Source organism: Styela clava, chromosome 4, assembly GCF_964204865.1.
Source record: "Styela clava chromosome 4, kaStyClav1.hap1.2, whole genome shotgun sequence".
In the NCBI taxonomy this organism is placed as follows: Eukaryota; Metazoa; Chordata; class Ascidiacea; order Stolidobranchia; family Styelidae; genus Styela; species Styela clava.
Genome location: NC_135253.1, coordinates 3,183,949 through 3,205,907, shown reverse-complemented (window position 1 = coordinate 3,205,907; position 21,959 = coordinate 3,183,949). Strand labels below are relative to the sequence as shown.

Below are 21,959 nucleotides of genomic sequence, written 5' to 3'. Positions count from 1 at the left end.
TGTATGGATTCAGTGTAGTGATAATTAGTGCTACCAATTGAACTCAGCATACATGTTCATAAATGCTGCTATTCGTGAAGTCATTTTTTTAAGTTCATCAAGATCAATTGCACAAATCAGTGCTTGTAAAATTACAATATATTTAAAATTTTTATTGTTTTTCAGTTGTCCTTCTTGAACGAATGAGTTTAACAGTAAGTTTTTTTTATGACTCTCATTCACCATGAATGTACAGGTAGCCACTGATATCTAACCATATGTAAGGCAGTGCTTCTTAATTAAACTTATCAAGTCGTGCCAGTTTTTAGAATTTGTTAAGTCTCGCGCCCCACCTAAAAAATAACCAGCTAACTATGAGCTACCAATAACAGATAGTAAGGCGAAGTTTGTTCTAGAATCTGGGAACTAACAGCATGAAGTTTGAACTCTGAAACATGCCCCACACTAAGGATAATAAAAAGACAAGCACAACAGCTTTATGTAATCTCTAAAAATAGAGAAATGTAAATATCCAATATAAGACGATCAAGATCAAATTTAACAAATATTTTCTAATTTAATTAGCGTCCCATCCCCTAAAAATTGTTTGCACCCGACTTTTTGAAAACCACTGATGTGAGGAGTTACTATGTTTTGAAAATATTATCATTTTACCCAATTTATTACATCCCGGGTGAGGTGGTGTATATATGACTTGCATCAGAGATGTTGGGATACCAACACAGTTTAGCCCAATGCTTTTATAGCAGTATCAACTGATAGGCTTTAGTTTTAGTAATCTTGCATGAAACCCACTTGATAAATTCGAATCATTTGCCCAATTACCACTCTTCAGCAATTTTTTCGATTTTGAATTTATCAAATTGATTACTGACCTGCGAAACCATAGGTCAAATACAGAACTCATAAACTTTATAGAGTTTGGAAAGTTTAATTTCAATTTCTATGTCTATATCAGCACTTGCTATTAGATAAATCCGTGTGGAGGCAATAATAAATTTGGGATCAAATTTTGTTTGATGCATTAAAAGTCGAGTCGTTCGAGTGGCCTAGATTAATGTAGAACATATGCATTCATATGTAGTTTCGCGTTTATTATACTACAAGGTAATGCAATAAATATAGCACATCAATTTTCTGATTATTTCTGCACAAAGGAAGAAAACGTATTCGACACTTTCACTGCTGTTTGTGTATGATTGTATCTAAATGTATCAGTAGTCTAACATTTGACAAGAGTGTGTACTTGATTTTCAGAACCAAGGCGTGAAGAGACGTGCTGATGACTCTGATGAGGTATGTCTGCATAATGGTTTAAGTCAATAAAATATTTTGAAGCCAAATTTGAAAACAATTTTTTATGACAAAATAGTTTTGACTCATGATTGTGTGTTCTGTCTGAATGTTCTAACCTTCAGTATTTAAATGTAGAATTAGGAGGTTTCATCTGAATTCTAATTCCAGACCTCTGTGTCTCTCAGACCCAGGTTAAACAAAAAATAAGAATTTGATTCAAAGAATCTGACTCAAGCTCCTAACTTCAAGATAACTAAATTTTGACCGGATTAACATTTGATAAATGATAACTTTTTATTAGAGTACCGGTATGTTGCAAATTTTTGAAATGTTGATAAAATGGTTTTTCAGTTTCGTTCCAAATTTTGACTCACACCTTAATCTATAAAAATCTGGATTTGAAAAATCGACTTCAGTGAATAAGGTAGAACATAATAATGTACCTGATCTAGTTTAATGTTTATTTAAGTACCAGGTGACCCAATAAAACAGAACCCATCAATTATTTACCGTAATTACTTCTGCGCAAATAAAGAAAACTTATACAGCAAATTAATTCCTGTTTGTGTATGATTATATCTGAATGATGATTTGTGCAAATGTTATGCTTTCTTTAAAACTTTTTTTGGGGAAGGAAGGGGGATCGTCTCACATTTTCCTATTCATCGTGCTTTGAAACCCAATATAAATGTGAAAAAAGATAAATTGTGTCTTCATCAGTCCGACACAATTTGACCACTCACAATTTTTTGATGTGCAGTTATGAGATTTATATACAATAACGATAAGTATTTTATTATTTTTATTTTAGCTGTCATCTGAATGCAGTGAAATGAAATATACCAAACGTAAGTTTTTGTTTTGTGTTAATGAATTCTATTGTGATTGTGGAAGCATCAATAAATATACCACCTGAAAACATATTGTATGTTTTTGGACAGATATTGCATTTATGACTATTTGAGAATATAGCTTTCACTTTATGTGTCCTAAGAGTCTTGTCGCACACTAACCTAGTATCTTTGTTGATGTCAAATAAAACAATATCCTTATTTTTGCCATGTCGTACTTGTATTATAAGCATACATAGACCACCAGTGTAAAGGCATAGAGGAAGCATATGTGTTAGTTAGTCTTGCGCAACCATAGTTACAAAGTTGAAGATTTTATCATTGGTTAAGCATTCAACATTAGACTGAATTCACCTTGTATGTCTTGGAAATTGCGGTTTCAGAAATGTAGCAGTAGTCTGATAAGAGCATTTTTTATAATACTGTAAATTGAAACTTTCCAAGTTCTACCCTATCATACAAAAATACAATCTGTGTCAAGACTTAAGACTTGGGAATTTCACATCAGAATACCATAAAACCTGATTACCTTTTTTGACATGATAGGTGCTGCAACAAAAAGGACATACCAAGTAAGTACATACCAAAAAGTACCAAAATAACATAGCGCCAGCAAAATACTTTGTTTCTTATTTCTCACTTATCTAGTTTTTTCCGATATTCTAAATCAGGGGTCGGCAACCTTTTATCGCTCGCAGGCCAAATTAAAGGTTGCAAGTCATTGTCGGGCCACACATATTTTTAGAAAGTATAAAACCGAACAGATGGCCAATGAATCACACTTTTTCACACAGATCAGTAGTTAAATTTTGAGCAGCGCGTGAAGACTGACAATTCGAATATTTTCTGCCTCATTAAACCATTTGCACTAGCATAAACTTTTCTGTCTTTTGTTGCCATTTAACTAATTATATTTAAATTATAAGCTCATTAAACTCGTAATTGTGAATTATATACTTTTTAGGTTATAATAATTTATTTTGTCTGCACGTGTCCCAAAATAAATTTTGTTATGTAAAGAATATAATTGTCAAAACAGCTGTTTTGTTACTATAATTCAGTGAAGCATCGCGGGCCGGATTATATTGCTGTGCGGGCCGTAGGTTGCCGACCTCTGTTCTAAATGTTCAAATCTCAGCTATTCATGGCCTTTGACCCGAATGTGGCCATATAGAAGCAGCAACTGATATGGAAGTAGATACAGAAATTATTTTATTCTTCACAGTTTTTAAAAGTTGAATGAACTAAATAGTGACTTATCTACAAAATTTTAAGCGTGAGTCAATATAAGGTTTGTGAACCCAAGAAGGTTCTTCTAATAGTACATTGTAACTGTGCTTCATCCCCGTTGGTATGTAGTTAAATTTTCTTTGTATTTACTTTTCAGAACCAAATCGATCCGAACCATGACTCAAGGTGAAATATTTTTATTTAATTAAATTCAGAATATTCCATGTTGTATATCAAGAGTGATAGACATAGGCATATGCACTTAGAGAAATATTGGACAGACCAGAGTTTGAAATATATAGTTTATTTGACAAAAATTAGTAAAAAAATTTTTAAATGTAACAAAACTGGTTAACAATCTACTCATCCTAGATAAGAACCACCAGGCTAACCAGTCAATTCTCAAATAACACTACTAGACTCGAGTGCTCGGATATGCACCTCAGTTAATTAGTATGACTAATATATTTTATTTCATCATTTCACTGAAACTTATTAAGATCAACATTCCAAAATTCAAAAGAGCCAAATTAATATCTCATCTCGGTGGGTAAAATTATATAGTCATTATAATAACATCTCTTGTTCACCATTTTTTATGCATTTGCATTTTTCTAATTGTTATAATTTTCCTTGCAGTTGTCGACCACCTCCAACACGAAGAGTCATGGTTCGGAAAAGGAATATCAAACACTCAAATCTTAATGAAAATAGAATTTGGAATGACATTATAAATCAATCAAACAAAAGAAATTCTAAAAGTAAGTATTTTCAATAAGGGGACATGTAACTTTACCACTTATAAAATCCCAAAAGAAAAATTCTTTGCCAGTTGAACACACAAATATTGTGCAAGGAGCGCAGCCAGGATATTTTAAAGAGGGTTTACATAGAATTTGAAACGGTTCGCCAAAAGTGCAATTAACGACGCTGTATGGCATTTAACGAGAATTTTGCGTCATTCACAGCAAAATTCAAGATTTACGTTCAGATGGCTGCCCTGTGCCAGACGTCGATAAACATCCACTAATCATCCGCTCTTCGTTGTTTTATGAGGAAACTAACTATTTGTCAGAGAGACATATGTAGCCGCACTGCCCGCACACTCTCGACTGCTATATGCCCAGTGTGAAATATTTACACATCGATCGATGTCTTGCACAAACGTGATTAATGAACATGAAATACAACAAGAACCAAATAGAATCTTGACAACCTAGAAACAAAATGAATATAGAGAATAAACGAATTATGTATGCCAATGGTTCTTAAACTTATCTTCTTGAAATTATATGCACAAAACAAGCTCGCATGTAGCATCGATCAAATGTTAAATCATTGATAGAGTTAATGCTGAATCAAGTGGATATTTTTATTGTCATTCAATAAGTCTTGACACCCGCCGTGATTAGTGGTGGGCAAAATTCACTTTTTTCAACAGAATGATTCGAATATTTTCAACACGAATTCGAATTTCACAACACAAATTAATTGTATTCTGATTTTTTATCTTCTGCGTAGGATTTGACCTTCCATATCACAGTTTGTAAATTAGGGTCCTAATTTGAATGAAACATTATTATCAATTCAATCACCAGATGCGTTTATTTATGAAACTGATAATTGATTAATAATGCAACTCAACTTTGAGTTATAATACTGATACTAAATATTGGTATTTCTACATGATCAAAACAATATTCGCTTGAAATTTTGGAGAAATTCTCATAGAATAAATTATTTACCTGTCTCACTTTCTCAAAATAGTGTTGACCCTTGTAGGCCGCAAAATCCTCCCACCCCCAGCTGGCTGGTCCCCGAAATGTAAGTGTGTGTAACACTAAACTGAAGTTCAGTTCATGATAATTACAAATAAAGTTTGTGCATCAATTTCCACTCAACACTTATATTGGAATAAGCTTTGAAGTAGGCCATATAGTATGACCCTTGTCTACACTCAGATTTTAGCATAACATTCTAAAATGACAGTTTGTGTTTAGAAAGGCACTCAGCTCACATTGGTATGAAAACAGAATAGTATTTGCTCTTGTCACTACGTGAAATCTTTCGTGGTTTTGCCTGATGCCTTTATTACTGTAAGGCTAAGTGATAGCCTTTTTCATTATTAAAATTTTTCAATTCGTTGTGAGCATGGAAAAAATTAATATATTGTGTGGCCCAGCTAGATGTCTCAAGTTGGTTGTATGGCCCATCAGCAAAAATGTTTCCCAGTGTTAGACTGAAATATACATTGGTAGTAAGAATTTTATATTTACAACCAAAGGGAGAATGGTGTTTACATAGAAAGTGTGATAATATTTGATTCAATTCAACAGTTGAATGTAAAACTTCAACTACCAGTATAGGTATTACTTTTCACTATTGTTTATCTGCATAACAGTAATCATTGTTCCTCTGATTTGTTATTTGGTTACAGGATACAAGAAAACATCTATACCGGTGAGTTCATAAAACATCTAATTCATCTAAATTGATATTTTCTATTCTGAAGATATAAAAAATTTATGAAATTTCTAGCAAGATTTGAACCCCAACGTTTATCCTATTGCTCTACCCACTTGTGCCAAATGTAGTCCCAAGTTTTTCAATGAGACAAATTTTACATATTTTCTATGTTAAATTGTTGATTCAACTGATACTTCAGTGCATTCACATTTACTGAAATTGTCATTGTGAGCAATGAGTCCAGAAACTAGTCTTGACGGTAAATGGTGATTCTACATGTTCTCTGTTTTTTGAAAAATTAAATGAACTAAATAGTAAATTTTTATATGAATATCTGACTAGGGTTTGTTTGTATTGGATGATGCTTAGTTTTTATTTAAATGATTTGTTTGGAAAAATTCAGGTCACATTTAGTACTCAGTATTGGAATTTTGTTCAAGAAGATTACCATAATAGTAAATTTTGCAGCTGTGCTCCATATCTGTTGGTATGTAGTTAAATTTTATTTGTACTTGATTTTCAGAAGAAAAACAGTTCAATACATCATGACTCAAGGTAAAAAATTTTCATAAAATCTCTTAGAGAAATTTGGGAAGGAAAAGCGATTCAGATATATATTTTTTTGGTTAAAATCAGTTATGACAGTTAATTAGTATGACTGATATGTTTTATTTTATCATTTACACTGAAAATTAAGAAACACATTTCAGAATTCAAGTTAGCAAACTTAATACTCCATCTTGGTGATTAAAAATGTATAGTCATTATTATCTAATGCTTCTTTGCAGTAACAGGACAGCTGCACCAAAAAGCAACCAACCCACCGTGAGACAAATGTTGGAACGAGCCAATTTTCAACGTAAGTATTTTCAATATAAGGACATAAAATTTACCAATTTGATGAAGTGAAAGGAAAAACATTTTGCCAGTTGAACTCACAAATATTACAAATATGTGTGTTGACTCTCGTAGACCGCAAAATCCTCCCACCCCCAGCTGGCTGGCCCCCGAAATGTAAGTGTGTTTAACTCTAAACTGAAGTTCAGTTCATGGTAATTACAATTAAAGTTTGTGCATCAATTTCCACTCAACACTCATATTGAAATGAGCGTTGAGGTAAGCCATATAGTATGACTCTTGTCTACGCTCGACAGTTTGTGCTTAGAAAGACGCTCAGCTCACATTGGTATGAAAACAGAATAGTATTTGCTCTTGTCACTACATGAAATCTTTCGTGGTTTTGCCTGATGCCTTTATTACTGTAAGGCTAAGTGATAGCCTTTTTCATTTTTAGAATTTTTCAATTCGTTGTGAGCATGGAAAAAATTATTATTTTGTGTGGCCCAGCTAGATGTCTCAAGTTGGTTGTATGGCCCATCAGCAAAAATGTTTCCCAGTATTAGACTGAAATATATATTAGTAGTAAGAATTTTATATTTAAAACCGAAGGGAGAATGGCGTTTACATAAAAAGTGTGATAACTGATAATACTTGATTCAATTCAACAGTTGAATATAAAACTTCAACTACCAGCATAGGTATTACTTTTCACTATTGTTTATCTGCATAGCAGTAATCATAGTTCCTCTGATTTGCTATTTGTTTACAGGATACAAGAAAACATCTATACCGGTGAGTTTATCAAACATCTAATTCATCTAAATTGATATTTTCTATTCTGAAGATATAAAAAACGCTTGAAAGTTCTAGCAAGATTTGAACCCCAACGTTTATCCTATTGCTCTGCCCACTTGTGCCAAATGTAGTCCCAAGTTTTTCAATGAGACAAATATTACATATTTTCTACGTTAAATTGTTGTTTCAACCGATACTTCAGTGCATTCACATTTACTGAAATTGTCATTGTGGGCAATAAGCATGAGTCCAGAAACTAGTCTTTTAAGGTAAATGGTGATTCTACATGTTCTCTGTTTTTTGAAAAATTAAATGAACTAAATAGTAAATTTTTATATGAATATCTGACTAGGGTTTGTTTGTATTGGATGATGCTTAGTTTTTATTTAAATGATTTGTTTGGATAAGAAAAAATTCACGTCACATTTAGTACTCAGTATTGGAATTTTGTTCAAGAAGATTACCATAATAGTAAATTTTGCAGCTGTGCTTCATATCTGTTGGTATGTTCCGTAGTTAAATTTTATTTGTACTTGATTTTCAGAAGCAAAACAGTTTCATACAGCATGACTCAAGGTAAAGATTTCCATATAACCTCTTAGAGAAATTCGGGAAGGAAAAGCGATTCAGATATATATTTTTTTGGTTTACGAGACAAAAACATCAAATAGACAAAAGTAGGAAACTTTTCTTTGGGAAAAGTTGGAAAACTCTATTGAAAAAAAATTGCTTTCTGATGTTCACATAAGTTTTCAAGTATCGCAGGACAAATGTTTATAAGTGATCTTGCAAGGCCAAGGCAAATAATATAATTACAATGTATTTTAGGTAGATGGAACTTCACTCTAGCTATTTTTATAAGTGCTAACAAAACTAGTTAATAAGTTAATCATCCTGGATAAGAACCACCAAGCTATACTTGAGTACATACATCTGATATGCACCTCAGTTAATTAGTAATATGTTTTATTTGATCATTTGCACTGAAAATTAAGAAACACATTTCAGAATTCAAGTTAGCAAACTTAATACTCCACCTTGGTGATTAAAAATGTATAGTCATTATTATCTAATGCTTCTTTGCAGTAACAGCGCAGCTGCACCAAAAATTCACAAACCCACCGTGAGACAAATGTTGGAACGAGCCAATTTTCAACGTAAGTATTTTCAATCTAAGGACATAAAATTTACCTATTTTATGAAGAGAAAGGAAAAACATTTTGCCAGTTGAACTCACAAATATTACAAAAATATGTAAACTCGAATCTATAGTTCAGCCTTTGGTAATCACAAATAAAGTTTGTGCATCAATTGTCCTTCAACACTTATTCACGCCTTCCACTTCAAATAAAGGTCACAGAGCAAGCATCCACTGATATCTAAGGATGTGTAAGGGACTACTGTTTTCTGAAAGACCACAAACTTTCTGGTTCTGTATTACCTACACAATTTTTTCCCACGTCGTTAAATTCAACACTTTAACTGCCATTGCACCCTTGAAATCTTTTTGACCAGGCTGTCCCTCATGTGATGTCAAATATAAATCAATTCCTCAAATATGGTTGAAATTTGATACATTCAATATGATATTTCTCTATATGTTCATTTACTCTGATATTCGTTTATCAGTAATAATTTATGAAAATTTGCATTACTAAAGTTATGACTAAATCGAGGAAATAACACAGTGAAGTTCACACTATTTGGAATTGAATGTGAACCACAATTTTGAAACCAAAAACCTATTCAATTTTAAATTTTTCACAGCGGTACTGCAAGGAAAAGAAATTAATGACGAATTGGAACTTGTTTGCAGAGTGGATTGGCCATCATATGTCAGGTATTCATTTATATTACTTTGTTTTTTCACTGATTTCAGTAATGAGTTATTGGTAATTGGGTTGTTTTTAGTATACAGTGATACCTCGTTAGTCAAACATAATTCCTTGAGAATTGGTGTTGAACTACCTAACTTCTTTTTTCATACAAAACAATCGGAAATATTTATAAAGAATTCCTATCAGTTGTATGTATGTTATAGTAGGGTTTCCCAAACTAGTGTCTGCGGACTGGGATAACTGCACAGGGGTCCGCAACATATTATAAATCTGACACATACATTTTAACGTATATCCACTGTCACATAGACATTCATGAACGAGATAAAACATAAGTTCACACAGCCTCGTATCATAATTGTTACGAAACCCTAACAATTGAAGTAAAAAAATTAAGTTAAATGTGTGAGACTGCACCAGTAATATATAGAATTAAATTCGTTCTAAGTGTTCAATTAGTACCGACAGCCCAGATATCGGGGGTCAATCAATCATAATCCTATCGAATTGCCCTAGAATGTATTGATTCAGATTCAATGATACAGCATAAGATGGGGGTCTGTCAAAAACAAGATTTACAACCAAGGGTTCACGGCCCAAAAGTTTGTGGGAATCTGTGTTAGAGCACATTGCATACTTCTGCTACTTCATTTTAGCCTTCGTGTTCATATCAGAGTTGCTATTTCGGAGCCAGATTTAAAATCTAGATTTTCTGTGATTTTCACCATATAATTCTCGAATTTCCTGGGATTAATAAAATTGGAAAAGACACACATAAAACAAATACCGTATTTCCCAATAAAGAGATCTAAGAGGCTAAGCCTAAATTTAGCACTGAAAAAGAGGGTTTTCCATATAGCCATCCAATAAGACAAAAAGATGGGAAGAAAAAGTTCGTCTTAGTGGGTCAGTAATATGTATCAATAATTTTATATGGTGGGAACCAGGTCTTGTTTATTTCAGGTAGAATAATATTCACAGCATTATTTTTACCAATAAGGGGTAATTTTAATCATTTTGAACAATACATAAACTGAAATAACCCATGATATGGTGTGATAGTTACTGCATGCCATGTTTTTAAAGGAATGAGACAAGTAACTGCTGGTGCTACAAAGTCAATTAAATTATCTTGATTGACAGAAACTTTGACCTCCGTGAATATGTTATAAAATATATCAACCCATATATTGAGCTCACATAAATCATGTTTGAGAAGTATAAGCCGAACCCATCGAAGGAAAGTAAGAATAGTCGTCCAACAAGACGCCCCCCAAAAAAAAAATTAGACAAAAAAAAAGACTTATTAAGCAGAAAATACAGTATCGTAAGCATTCATGTTCATTCCTTATAAAACTGACGCAAAAACATGAGAGTGGGATCATTAGGACAATTCCCAATTTTGTTGGCAAAAAATCCAAGAGCTGAAAATGCACTAATATCAATTATACCACAAAAATACTAATATTATAGCAGCTGAAATAGTGAAAATTTATAAGATTTAAATTTCTCAATTATGGCCACAGACACTCATTTAGAAATATAGGAGATTGAGCTACTGAGACTTTAAATCATTATAAAATTGTTTGTTTTGTTAGTGAATACTAAAAACAGTATTTAATGATGAAGAGATTGAGATTTATGCTTAATTGTCAAATGTTGATGCGTCTTAGATCAATATATTTGTTTCTCAAAAAAATGTTTTTTGGGTTTTACTGTGTTTTCATTTACAATGATTTCCTTTTTGACTAGTTCCGACTAATGCAGCATTTCTTAACCTGGGGGTAAATTTCTTCATTCTTGGGGGTAAATTTCGTTATTGTAAAAAATATTTTAAACAAACACAAAACATATCTATTTGCTTGTTTTGTTACGAGAAATCAGTGTCAGCGTATTATTTATTAATAGCGGTCCTATTTCAAACGAAATTGAAAACCAACACCCATAAATAAATCGAGTTCTTTTCAATAAATTTTGACCCCCCCTCCTTTAAAAGACTTGGAAGACTCAAAAAATCGTTAGTAACGTGTGCGATTGCATTTTACTATAATCGCCGATATTTTTCGTCAGCATGGCTTGTTATTTTGGTCGTAGACACCCCAACGTCGGTGTTTATTCTCGCTAAATCACATATTTCCTTCAACATAAGTGTCGGCGATAGAAGTTTCTTTTCAGTTGATAATATTTTGAACGCTGTTCTCTTTGTGTTCCGACCTGCTAATTTTTATCGATAATTGCTTTTCTGTTTTGACGCGAGTTTCGCGGGCTTTACTGCATCTGACGTGTCACGCGTGGCTCTTGCATCTCGACTTTACGCGTCGTAGGACGTTCTTGTTTAATCTTGTTATGATGTTAGTGGTGTGGTTTCGCATTATCCGCTTTATTGACTTAGCGTGTGGGTGGCTTTTGGTCTCGTTAGGTAGACCTGTGGTGAAGGTATCGTAACCGGGGCCCCATATGACCATCGTCGTCATTTATTGCTTTAATTGTTCATGTATTTTATATTTCATTCTTATTAACTGCTTTCTAAATTTAGTTGCTATTTTTATGCCAATAACGTTATCGTTCACGTTTCCTGTCAGTTTCTTGTCGATTTAGGCCTTTGGAGCGTTATCATATGTAAGTTTATTTTCTATTAACTTCTGGTTATGCATTTTCTTTCCGCCCTCATCTTGTGATTGTTTATTGATTATTTCATTTTATTTACAGTCAACCGTTTTACAATAAACGCGTATGACATGGAACATCTGTGTGCCTAAATCTGACAAAGTTGAATATGACGCATTTGTTGAAGAAGTCAAATACTAAAGAATCTGAAGCAACAGTGGCTTCATCGTCGACATTTACGGAAGAAGGCGACTCTGCAGCTGACGAAACGTTCGAGGGCTTGCCATCCTTAACCACGCTTAGACAAAAGCGTATCAACACAGAGACTGAGTTTGAATCATTGTTGACCAAAAGTCGAAATTTGATAAACGAGAAGGCTCGAAGATCGCAGCTGGCATGCCTAAAAACAGAGTTACATTTTAAACTGGCCGCCTATAATCGAATTATATCGAACACATTACCTCAAATTTGCAACGCAGAGTCGAAAGCTGCTTTCGAAGAATGCGTTCAGAAAGTATTATCTGAAGTTGAAGGTATGAACGATGAAATTGATAGTTACATCGACCGTGAACCTGAAATATCGTGCGTGGCTCCTGACGAAGGGAACTCTCAGATTTCAAGTGAAAGGATGGTAGAGGACAGCGATAATACAATAAATCTCCAGCCAGCGTGCGCCAAGCAGTCCGGTGGTGAAATGGGGGCGGCGACTGACCAACTTCGAGAATCTAGAGCACGAGAACACGACGATCGCCGAGAAACACCAACTCTTTTAAAGAGTCCCTTTATGAGCCACAGGTTCAATAACTTTGACGAACACGACGTGTTACAATCAACTCGAAGAAAAAGTGCCCGCTTTGAACCAGAGACTTTTACCGCGTCAGATAAACGTCGTGAATATACGATTTCTTACACTCCAAGACATTACCAAAATCCTTCACCAGCAAACCAAATGCCGTTGCCAGACCAATCGGTAGACTCCTGGATCGATAATCTCCAACCAAATCAAGCAGGATCCAGAACGGTAAATGATAACATTTCTCTAGCTGAGCAAACGTGTTTATCTTTGAGTTTAAATTCTAAAATGTGGGCTGAGCATCATTTGCCGCCGGTACAAATAAGTCCGTTTGATGGGAGTGCTATAAACTGGCCTAATTTCATTGAATTGTTTTATGAAAATGTTCATTCACGGTTAGACGATGATGGTCAACGCATGGTGAGATTGTCCGCGTATTTGTCGGGTTCGGCGAAGCGTCGTGTTGAGGGATTAGGTACCGCCGGTAGTCATTACATACTGGTTTTAAAGGAATTAAAACGCCGCTACGGACAGCCGGTACTGATCGCACAGGCGGTGCTTGACCGAGTTGTAAATGGAAAACGTATGTCGCCTCTTTCGGCCGATAGATTGCTAAATTTTCACTCAGACGTGCGTGACTGCGTGGTGAATCTCAAAAAGATGTGTTATTTGGCTGACATCAGTAGCGTCGAGAATGTAAGAAGGGTTTCAAGCAGGATTCCTCAAGAACTGAACTCGAGTTGGAATAAATTTGTTGTAGGTTTTATTCACAAAAACTCTAATCCGACATTAATTGACTTTGAGCAATGGTTGTGGGAAAGAACTGAAGAAATCGCCAATCCTTTTTCTCCAGATGTTACTTGCAATGTGATCAGTAGAACTGATTTAACTGACCACGAGATGCCCAGAAGCGCTCATCGCCGATTTCCGACTCCATTTTCAACGTTATCAAACTTGGAATCCGATTATACGTCATATAGTGACGCATCACGTTGTCAATTCTGCAATGCTCGCCATTCTTTGAGAAGTTGTGAGACGTTTTTCGGTGCAACCGATTATGTAAAACGTAACTTTGTTGTAGATTACAGACTTTGCTTTAAATGTCTCGAACCGGGCCATCGTGCATTTATGTGTAGATGTGATGTCGAGTGTAGTATATGCAATGGAAAACATCACAAATGTATTCATGGAATTCGCACGTTTGAAAGCGTCCCAAGACCAATAAACCGACAGGGTATAAACAATGCGGTGTCGGTAACAACTAGAGTTCAATTTCAGTTGCTGCCTGTTCTGGTTAGAGGAGCTAATGGACGCTCCGAGTATACAGTTGCTTTGCTTGATTCGGCAAGTCAGGTCTCTCTCATTCATCCCAAACTTAAAACTAAATTGGATTTGCGTGGACGTCGTAAAAGGCTCATGTTAACCACCCTCGGAGGAACTGGGGTCTTGCATGACTCGGAAGCGGTCGAACTTTTTGTGCGTGACAAATTAAATCCCGACGGCGAAGAACTACATCTAAAGTCAGTTTTCGTATGTGGCACCAGAATTCCCCACCCTGAAAGAAGTCATAAAGATTTTGAAACCTTCCATCATTTACGTGGATTATCACTTCCTGACATTAGAGAAAACGAAGTTATGTTGCTCATAGGTGCGGACCATCCATTTGCCCACTTTCAACTTGAAAGACGTGTAGGGGGAGACAATGAACCGATTGCAATAAGAACACCACTCGGATGGACTTTGCTAGGCGCAAACAAACGCGCCTGTGAAGACTATTTAATTCATGCTAATTGTCATTTATTACACGATGATTACAATATCTTGCAACACCAAGTTAAGCAATTTTCGAGTACGGAAGCGATGGTAATGAGCTACAACACGAAGCGCGCCGAATCTGTGGAAGATCGCGTGGCTGCGAATGTGAATAGAGCTAAAACGTCTATTGTTGATGGGCATTATAAAGTCGGCTTTCTGTGGCGTCGCGATACTTCCATTATGTCGGAGAACAGTCTTATTGCCCGTACGAGATGTAGGAATCCGAAAAAACGACTGTTGGAAAATGACGGTCTGAGAAATGTGTACTGCACCTCTATGAGCAAAAACATCAAACGTGATTGGGTGCGAGAGCTGACTGTTAAAGAACGTGGTACTTTGGGTCCTCGAACTTGGTATCTTCCTCATCATGGAGTTGAGAATCCAAATAAACCTGGCAAGATACGAATAGTTTTTGACGCCGCGGATACATATTGTGGAATCGGTTTGAATAATCAGATATATTCGGGACCTGATCTCATTAAGAATCTGATTGGAGTTTTGTTGCGCTTCAGAACAAGATTGATTGCATTGAATGCTGATATTGAAGCCATGTATCACATGGTGCGTCTACCACAGTCGGACACGGATTCAGTCAGATTTTTCTTGCAAGGAAATCTGAGATCCACAACCCCGCCTGATGTGTATCAATTTCTAGTGAGAATATTTGGTGTGGTCGACTCGCTATACGTTGCAAAAACCGCGCTTGGTAACACCGGGCAATTTTCAATGGAAGCAGTAGAAACGGTTTTTAGGGATTGCTGCGTAGACGATTTGCTTTCATCAGAATGTAATGGTGACTCCGCTTTTTCCGACGCTCAAGAAAATTCTAATATATTAGCAAACAGGAGTTTTCGATTGAAAAAATGGCTTTCAAATTTCAAAACATTATTGTCGAAATTTAACACAGGGGATTGTCGTAATCCTGACGTTGAATCAAACTTTGATTATGTGCCCAGTTATAAGACGCTGGGACTTCATTGGAACACTAATGACGACGATTTCTACATTGTTTACAAAGATGATTTGAAATGGGACAAAAACTTGGATAACCTCAGGAAGAATGCTCGGGAAGAGTGGACCGAATCATTGACTAATTTCCATGTGCCTAGACAATATTTAGGCGCCTCGGAAACCGCTATTTATGAGATTTGTTGCGATGCGTCTGAACAAGCTTACGTCGCAGTGGCTCACTTGCGTGCCAAGAAATGTCAGTGTGTGAATTATAGTTTGTCGATGGCCAAGTCAATTGTTTCTCCGATGAAATTTATGTCCGTTTCCAAATTAGAGCTGCAAAGTGCTTTATTAGCCGCGCCCGATATTATAAACAGTCGTCCTTTTCTATTAGCGACAACGTACGTGATCCAGCTCCCCTCACGCCTAAATACACCTTTGGATCAACAGCGCATCAGAGAAGATGGAGACAAACCGAAGCAATTTCGAATCGCTTTTGGAAGCGCTGGCGACGAACGTATGTACCAATGCTGATGACTCGAACAAAGTGGAAAAAAGAGGAATTTATTGATGATGATATCGTAATTGCTGTAGATAACGACGTGCCAAGAAGACGTTGGTTACTAGGAAGAGTTACTTTAACCGTGTGTGTGTAACTACCGTCAAAACAGCAGGTGTGGAAATAACCAGACTGGTGACGAAACTATGCCTCCTGGAAAATGAATAACCCCTTGGAGGGTTATTGGGGGCGGCTGTGTCGGCGATAGAAGTTTCTTTTCAGTTGATAATATTTTGAACGCTGTTCTCTTTGTGTTCCGACCTGCTAATTTTTATCGATAATTGCTTTTCTGTTTTGACGCGAGTTTCGCGGGCTTTACTGCATCTGACGTGTCACGCGTGGCTCTTGCATCTCGACTTTACGCGTCGTAGGACGTTCTTGTTTAATCTTGTTATGATGTTAGTGGTGTGGTTTCGCATTATCCGCTTTATTGACTTAGCGTGTGGGTGGCTTTTGGTCTCGTTAGGTAGACCTGTGGTGAAGGTATCGTAACCGGGGCCCCATATGACCATCGTCGTCATTTATTGCTTTAATTGTTCATGTATTTTATATTTCATTCTTATTAACTGCTTTCTAAATTTAGTTGCTATTTTTATGCCAATAACGTTATCGTTCACGTTTCCTGTCAGTTTCTTGTCGATTTAGGCCTTTGGAGCGTTATCATATGTAAGTTTATTTTCTATTAACTTCTGGTTATGCATTTTCTTTCCGCCCTCATCTTGTGATTGTTTATTGATTATTTCATTTTATTTACAGTCAACCGTTTTACAATAAACGCGTATGACATGGAACATCTGTGTGCCTAAATCTGATGTCTTATGTTCATCGGCGGGAATATGCTCAAGTATATCATTTAATTAGTAACGCTAATTTATTGGTTGACAGGCGGCAATATAAAACACTAAGAATAAAACCCAAAACAATAGAAGTTTCGTCATAGGAGGCAGGTGACGATTAAAAACGCCTCTTTATCCATTGTGAATCGCGAAAATTCGTGTGTCTGTAGCACACATTATGTTTCAGTCGGCGTTGGAACCATAGCGTCAATGACATTGAATGAAATACAGCCAATTGTGCCTGCTGAGAAAGTGGCGTATTCACGGCGAAGGAACTTCAGTAGCCTTTCGGAAGGGATTTCCAGGCGTTGAATATGTATTTTCGATTTACTAATATATTTCATGTGCATTCATCGAAAAAAAAGAATCAAAGCTAAATATAATCGGGCAGTTCATCTCATATTTTCATGTTCACAGATTACCTTGGTAATTTAGACTTTAGAGTAGTAATGTTTTTCTTTTGCCGTAAGAAGAAACAATTGCAAGTTACGTTGAACACATTTAAATTACTATAGAAAGACATTTTAGATTCTCATAATTGTCAGGGAAATGAGGAAAGTCGGCTGCAAAAGTGGGGTCTTTTAACGAGCGCGTAACCGCGACGACTGTCTCATAAGGGATTGGATTTTAACCCTGTGTCTAAATCTTAGCTGCGCTCCTAATCAGAGCAAATTTTTATATTTTGAGTTGACGTATCTTATTCAGGATGGTCTTTATATTCCCCAGAGTGTTCTGTGCAAAAAGCACATACGATTGGAGAAATCATCTTGAAAGCTTTTTGTGATCGATAATTTCATTTTCCCACTCCGAACTATTTTCGCAACTCTCTAGCACCTCAATATCCCCCCCGCATACGTTTTCCCCCTCCCACACCACTCTTTTCCCACCGAACCCCACTCTCTTATTTTTCACGCCGATCTGAAGCCCAATACAGAGGCGAAGACGGGGTATAAAAAAGAAAGAGAGAGAGAGAGAGACTTCGCATCTAAATTTAGAGCTATTTATACTTTACCTGACGAATTTTTAATATCAGATGTATTGGGGGTAAATCTTGTAACCTTGTTTGATAAAGGGGTAAATTGTTCAAAAAAGGTAATTAAGAACCACTGGACTAATGTGTATTTTGATTGGGTTGATTTTGACATAATATAGTGTCCGAAATGAATCCCAACAGGTGAACATTACAAATGTCGGAGAGCGATGAAGCTGCAATAATAAATAAAGTAGTTTTTATGCAGTGAGAAATGGGAAAAAAGTTCTAAAATAGACGAAGGTTGGGACCACTAGCCAAAATATTATGTTATTAAAGAGGATTACAATTGTTCCAAAAGGTTTCTAAGTTTGCTCATGTATGGATACATCTCAAATGATTTATATTCAATAATGCAGATACATAAATCTGGGGACAAAATGGAATGTTTTGACTAATTGACATTCTTTTGCTTTCATAGTGGTACTAGTTATGCATTTTTCCTTTTTAACATTTTAGATATTCTGCAGTCAAATAATATTTTTGATCATAAAGTCAAATATTCAACCATTTTCCATCTTTTCATCAATAAATATAATAATTTCTTGCAGAAAATATCTATCTCCATCTGCTACCATCACTAAGTTGCCAATTGTCACTGAGATGCCATTTGTCACGGACCTATCGTCGATCAATGGGTCGTCATCTGTCAGAGAGGTATCATTTATAACAGAGTCATCATCTGTCAGTGAGTTAACAACTGTCACTTTACCTAACGGTAAGTCAGTTTTATAGCAAAAATTTTTGTTTTTTACAAGCAGAGTACCCGACTCAAAACTCTAAATTCTGGACCATTTAAAATCTACTCTCCTAAAAAAATTTCGAGTTGATGGAAATTTTGACTCCAGCATAAAAAACAAACCTCATTTGTCTATGGAGAATTTTCGGTCAACATGAGACTTATTGAAATTTACAAATTTTCACTTCACTAAAACTCTCGAAACGTTTGACACCTGCGCTTAATTTCATTGCCAACGATCAAATAATTGCAACTTATATAGAATATATATATTTCATTCAGCTGTCGACATATTACACACTGACAGTGATGACTCCAGACGCACAGATGATACCTACTGTATCAGGAAAAAACCCAGACACCAAACAAGGTATAGTATATTATTATTTTTTATGGTATTGAGAATAAATTAAGCACTTGCAGGGTATTAAAAAAAACAAAGTCTTCCAATTCCAAGACGACATTTAATCCTCACAAAGTATCTATGTGGTAAAATTCAAAGAATTAAATTTTCCTCTAGAGTGGTAAGTTTTCTTAAATCCTGCTGTTTTTATTAATCAATGCTGTGATCTGTCAACAAGGCATGCTTGTAAAGTTTCAAAATTCAAATATTTCCAACCCAGTTTGAGTTTTTGTACCTTAGCTGTCAAATTCAGGTACCGGTACTTGAAGTGTTGATAGTACTTCCAGCTATTTATTGACATATTCTATCATAATGTAAGATATATATTTAGAACAGGTCACAATGCGCCAGTCATCATAGATAGGATGGCTAACACATAGCCATATCATGATGATTGGATATTGATCCAACTCCGAGCCATATGGACCTCTCCCCGAGCATCGACTTCCTTGTTTACTTCGTGACATTGGCCAATCAGCAAGATACAAAAAATGACGTAACAATGCTCCCTTTTCGCATCCGCTCAGACACTTTTCTCACTCAGACAGATTTTCAAGCGTGGTCGCGAACATTACCTCGTTTTCGCGTTTTTGAGCTCTATTCGTTAGTTTTCAGTTGTGTTTCAGAAACTTAAAAATATAAATCAGATAATTCAATGATCACTCTGTCTTCCTAGGAGTTTCAATTTAATTGCAATAATAAAAAATTAGTGTAGAAATAGCTGTGATAGAGTCGGCTAAAATTCTTTACCGGTACATTTAAAAAACAGATTGTTGTATGCGATGAATCATATTGATGGTTTAAAACACATAGCCCATTTCACAGGTGCCAACTCGCAAAAGCACTCTTAGAATAGCCCTGAAAATTCTGCAATGATAAAGTATAGGAAGAATATTCCGGGGGTCAAAGGTCGGGGGGAAAGGTCCATATTTGGAAATTTAAAGTTAATGTCTATAGCAGCGGTTCCCAATGGGTGTGTCGCGAAAATGAACATAATTTTGTTGGACAGAACTAAAGTATGATTTAGTATTTCATTTTCAACTATTTTCCAACTTTTCATTAATGAATATAATATTTTCTTGCAGATATATTACATCTACACCCTAAAGACCAGAATGAATTTAAAATTATTTTTGTATGGTATTGATAATAAATAAAGCACTTGCATGATATGAAAAAGACAACACTGTCTTTCAATTCCAAGATGACAATTAATCCTCACAAAGTATCTATGTGGTAAAATTCAAAGAATAATATTTTCCTGTAGAGTGGTAAGTTTTTCTTAAATCCTGCTGTTTTTATTAATCAATGCTGTGATCTGTCGACAAGGCATTATTGTAAAGTTTCAAATTTCAAAAATACCTAATTCTATATGAGTTTTTTACCTTGGCTGTCAAATTCAGGAACTGAAAGTGATGAAACCGCGTTCAGGTCTCTATTGACCTATTCTATCGTAGTGTAAGATTAAAAAATATATATATTTAAAACATGTCGCAATGCGCCAGTCATTCTCATAGGTAGGATGGCTTACACATAGCCATATGATGATAATTGGATATTGATCCAACTCTGGACCTTTACAGTTAATGTCTATATCAACGGTAAAGATATTTTTGGTAATTGCTGTTCTGTAAATGTCGCTTGAGAGTTTCACTGCTAGTCCATGGGAATGTTCTGATGATACTTTTGTGTATTTGAAACTAAATAAATAAATGGTAGAAGTGAATCGCATAATCGCAAATATAAAGACCAAAACTAAATATAATTGGGCATTTTTTTTTCATATTTTTATGTCAACAAAGGGTATTTTAGTCGGTATATGCTAAAAAAGTTGTCTCTTTTAGCGAATGCATAATCATGGTTATAGTTTCCGAATGGAATGGGAATTTCTGGTTTTGAAACCCCCGTTTTTGAAAATCCTGGGTGGGCAGATATAAGGTCAAAATTATGGAAAAATACATTTCTGTTACAAAATTTAAATTCACTATCGGCATGAAAAACACTTTTATCATAATAACTGTTATTCTTGGGTGAAGTTCTGGTGGTTCTCTTGTATACTGGTTGTATAGCTGCAGTAAGAGGTCGTTTCATTCTGCAATTACGTAGTTCATTTAGGAACCACTTGTACAAATAGTGGTGTTGAGGTTGATATGTGATGTAATCTTGAAAAATATTTTACAAGCAGGAATGCTTTATTTATTAATACCCAGACTCAATAAATGCTTTGCGAGCAATATGGATAATGCTATTACATGTTTTGCTACATACATTCTAGTAGTCATTCGTTTTGAAAGAATTTCCATGAATAATAGATGGTAGTCAGCAGATGTTTCTACCAATAACAAGTAGGTTAGGGCTGAAACCTTAGTATTGACTATTTTTAGTACTAACTTCCTGGGCAAGTGCTGTTTCTCAATCATTTTCATCTTTCACTGTAATAGGACAAATTTCAGAAGTAAGCCTTTTATAACGCTAAGTCGCTAACATAATCAATTGCTCTAAAAAAAATATACTGCAGTAAAAAAAATTTTGATACCAACATTTCGACTACGCTTAGTTCCTGCCGAATTGAGTTCTTCACAATGATCAGAATGTACTTGGTTGGGTCCTTTCAAATATGCAAATCCAGGTCTTCGTAAATTTTTCAACGATTGTTGAAGTCTTTTTGTGCTACGGTGCTCTATTAAGTAACTTCATCCACCATATGTAGGTGTCACACAGTGCTACAGTCTAATTAAAATAATCCGTAGCCAAAGATAAGTCAACCACAAGTGGATGGACTTTATATATGGCACATGTTTCATATTCATCTATAAGCTGACTATGTCCAGGACACTATTTTCTAGCATTGATCATTAATCTTTACATATTTTTTTTTTGATGTTTTGTCTTCTAACTTTTCAACCCATT

General features: G+C 35.3%; 1 protein-coding gene across 1 annotated transcript; it reads left to right on the top strand.

Moving 5' to 3' along the window:
- The first annotated feature begins 2,399 nt into the window (after positions 1-2,399).
- On the top strand, positions 2,400-20,303 carry LOC144422044 (uncharacterized). The gene is made up of 13 exons (XM_078111779.1): positions 2,400-2,719; positions 3,535-3,563; positions 4,017-4,138; positions 5,815-5,837; positions 6,367-6,398; positions 6,632-6,702; positions 7,453-7,475; positions 8,023-8,054; positions 8,565-8,635; positions 9,246-9,318; positions 18,459-18,625; positions 18,929-19,016; positions 20,135-20,303. The coding sequence occupies exons 1-13, from the start codon at positions 2,687-2,689 to the stop codon at positions 20,154-20,156; spliced, it is 786 nt and encodes a 261-aa protein (XP_077967905.1). The 5' UTR covers positions 2,400-2,686; the 3' UTR covers positions 20,157-20,303.
- The last annotated feature ends 1,656 nt before the right edge of the window (positions 20,304-21,959 follow it).

Coding starts and splice junctions, on each gene's coding strand:
- LOC144422044 (XM_078111779.1), top strand. CDS start 2,687: ATGATAGGTGCTGCAACAAAAAGGACATACCAA. Junction 6,399..6,631: donor TCAATACATCATGACTCAAG/GTAAAAAATTTT, acceptor GCTTCTTTGCAG/TAACAGGACAGCTGCACCAA. Junction 8,636..9,245: donor GGAACGAGCCAATTTTCAAC/GTAAGTATTTTC, acceptor AATTTTTCACAG/CGGTACTGCAAGGAAAAGAA.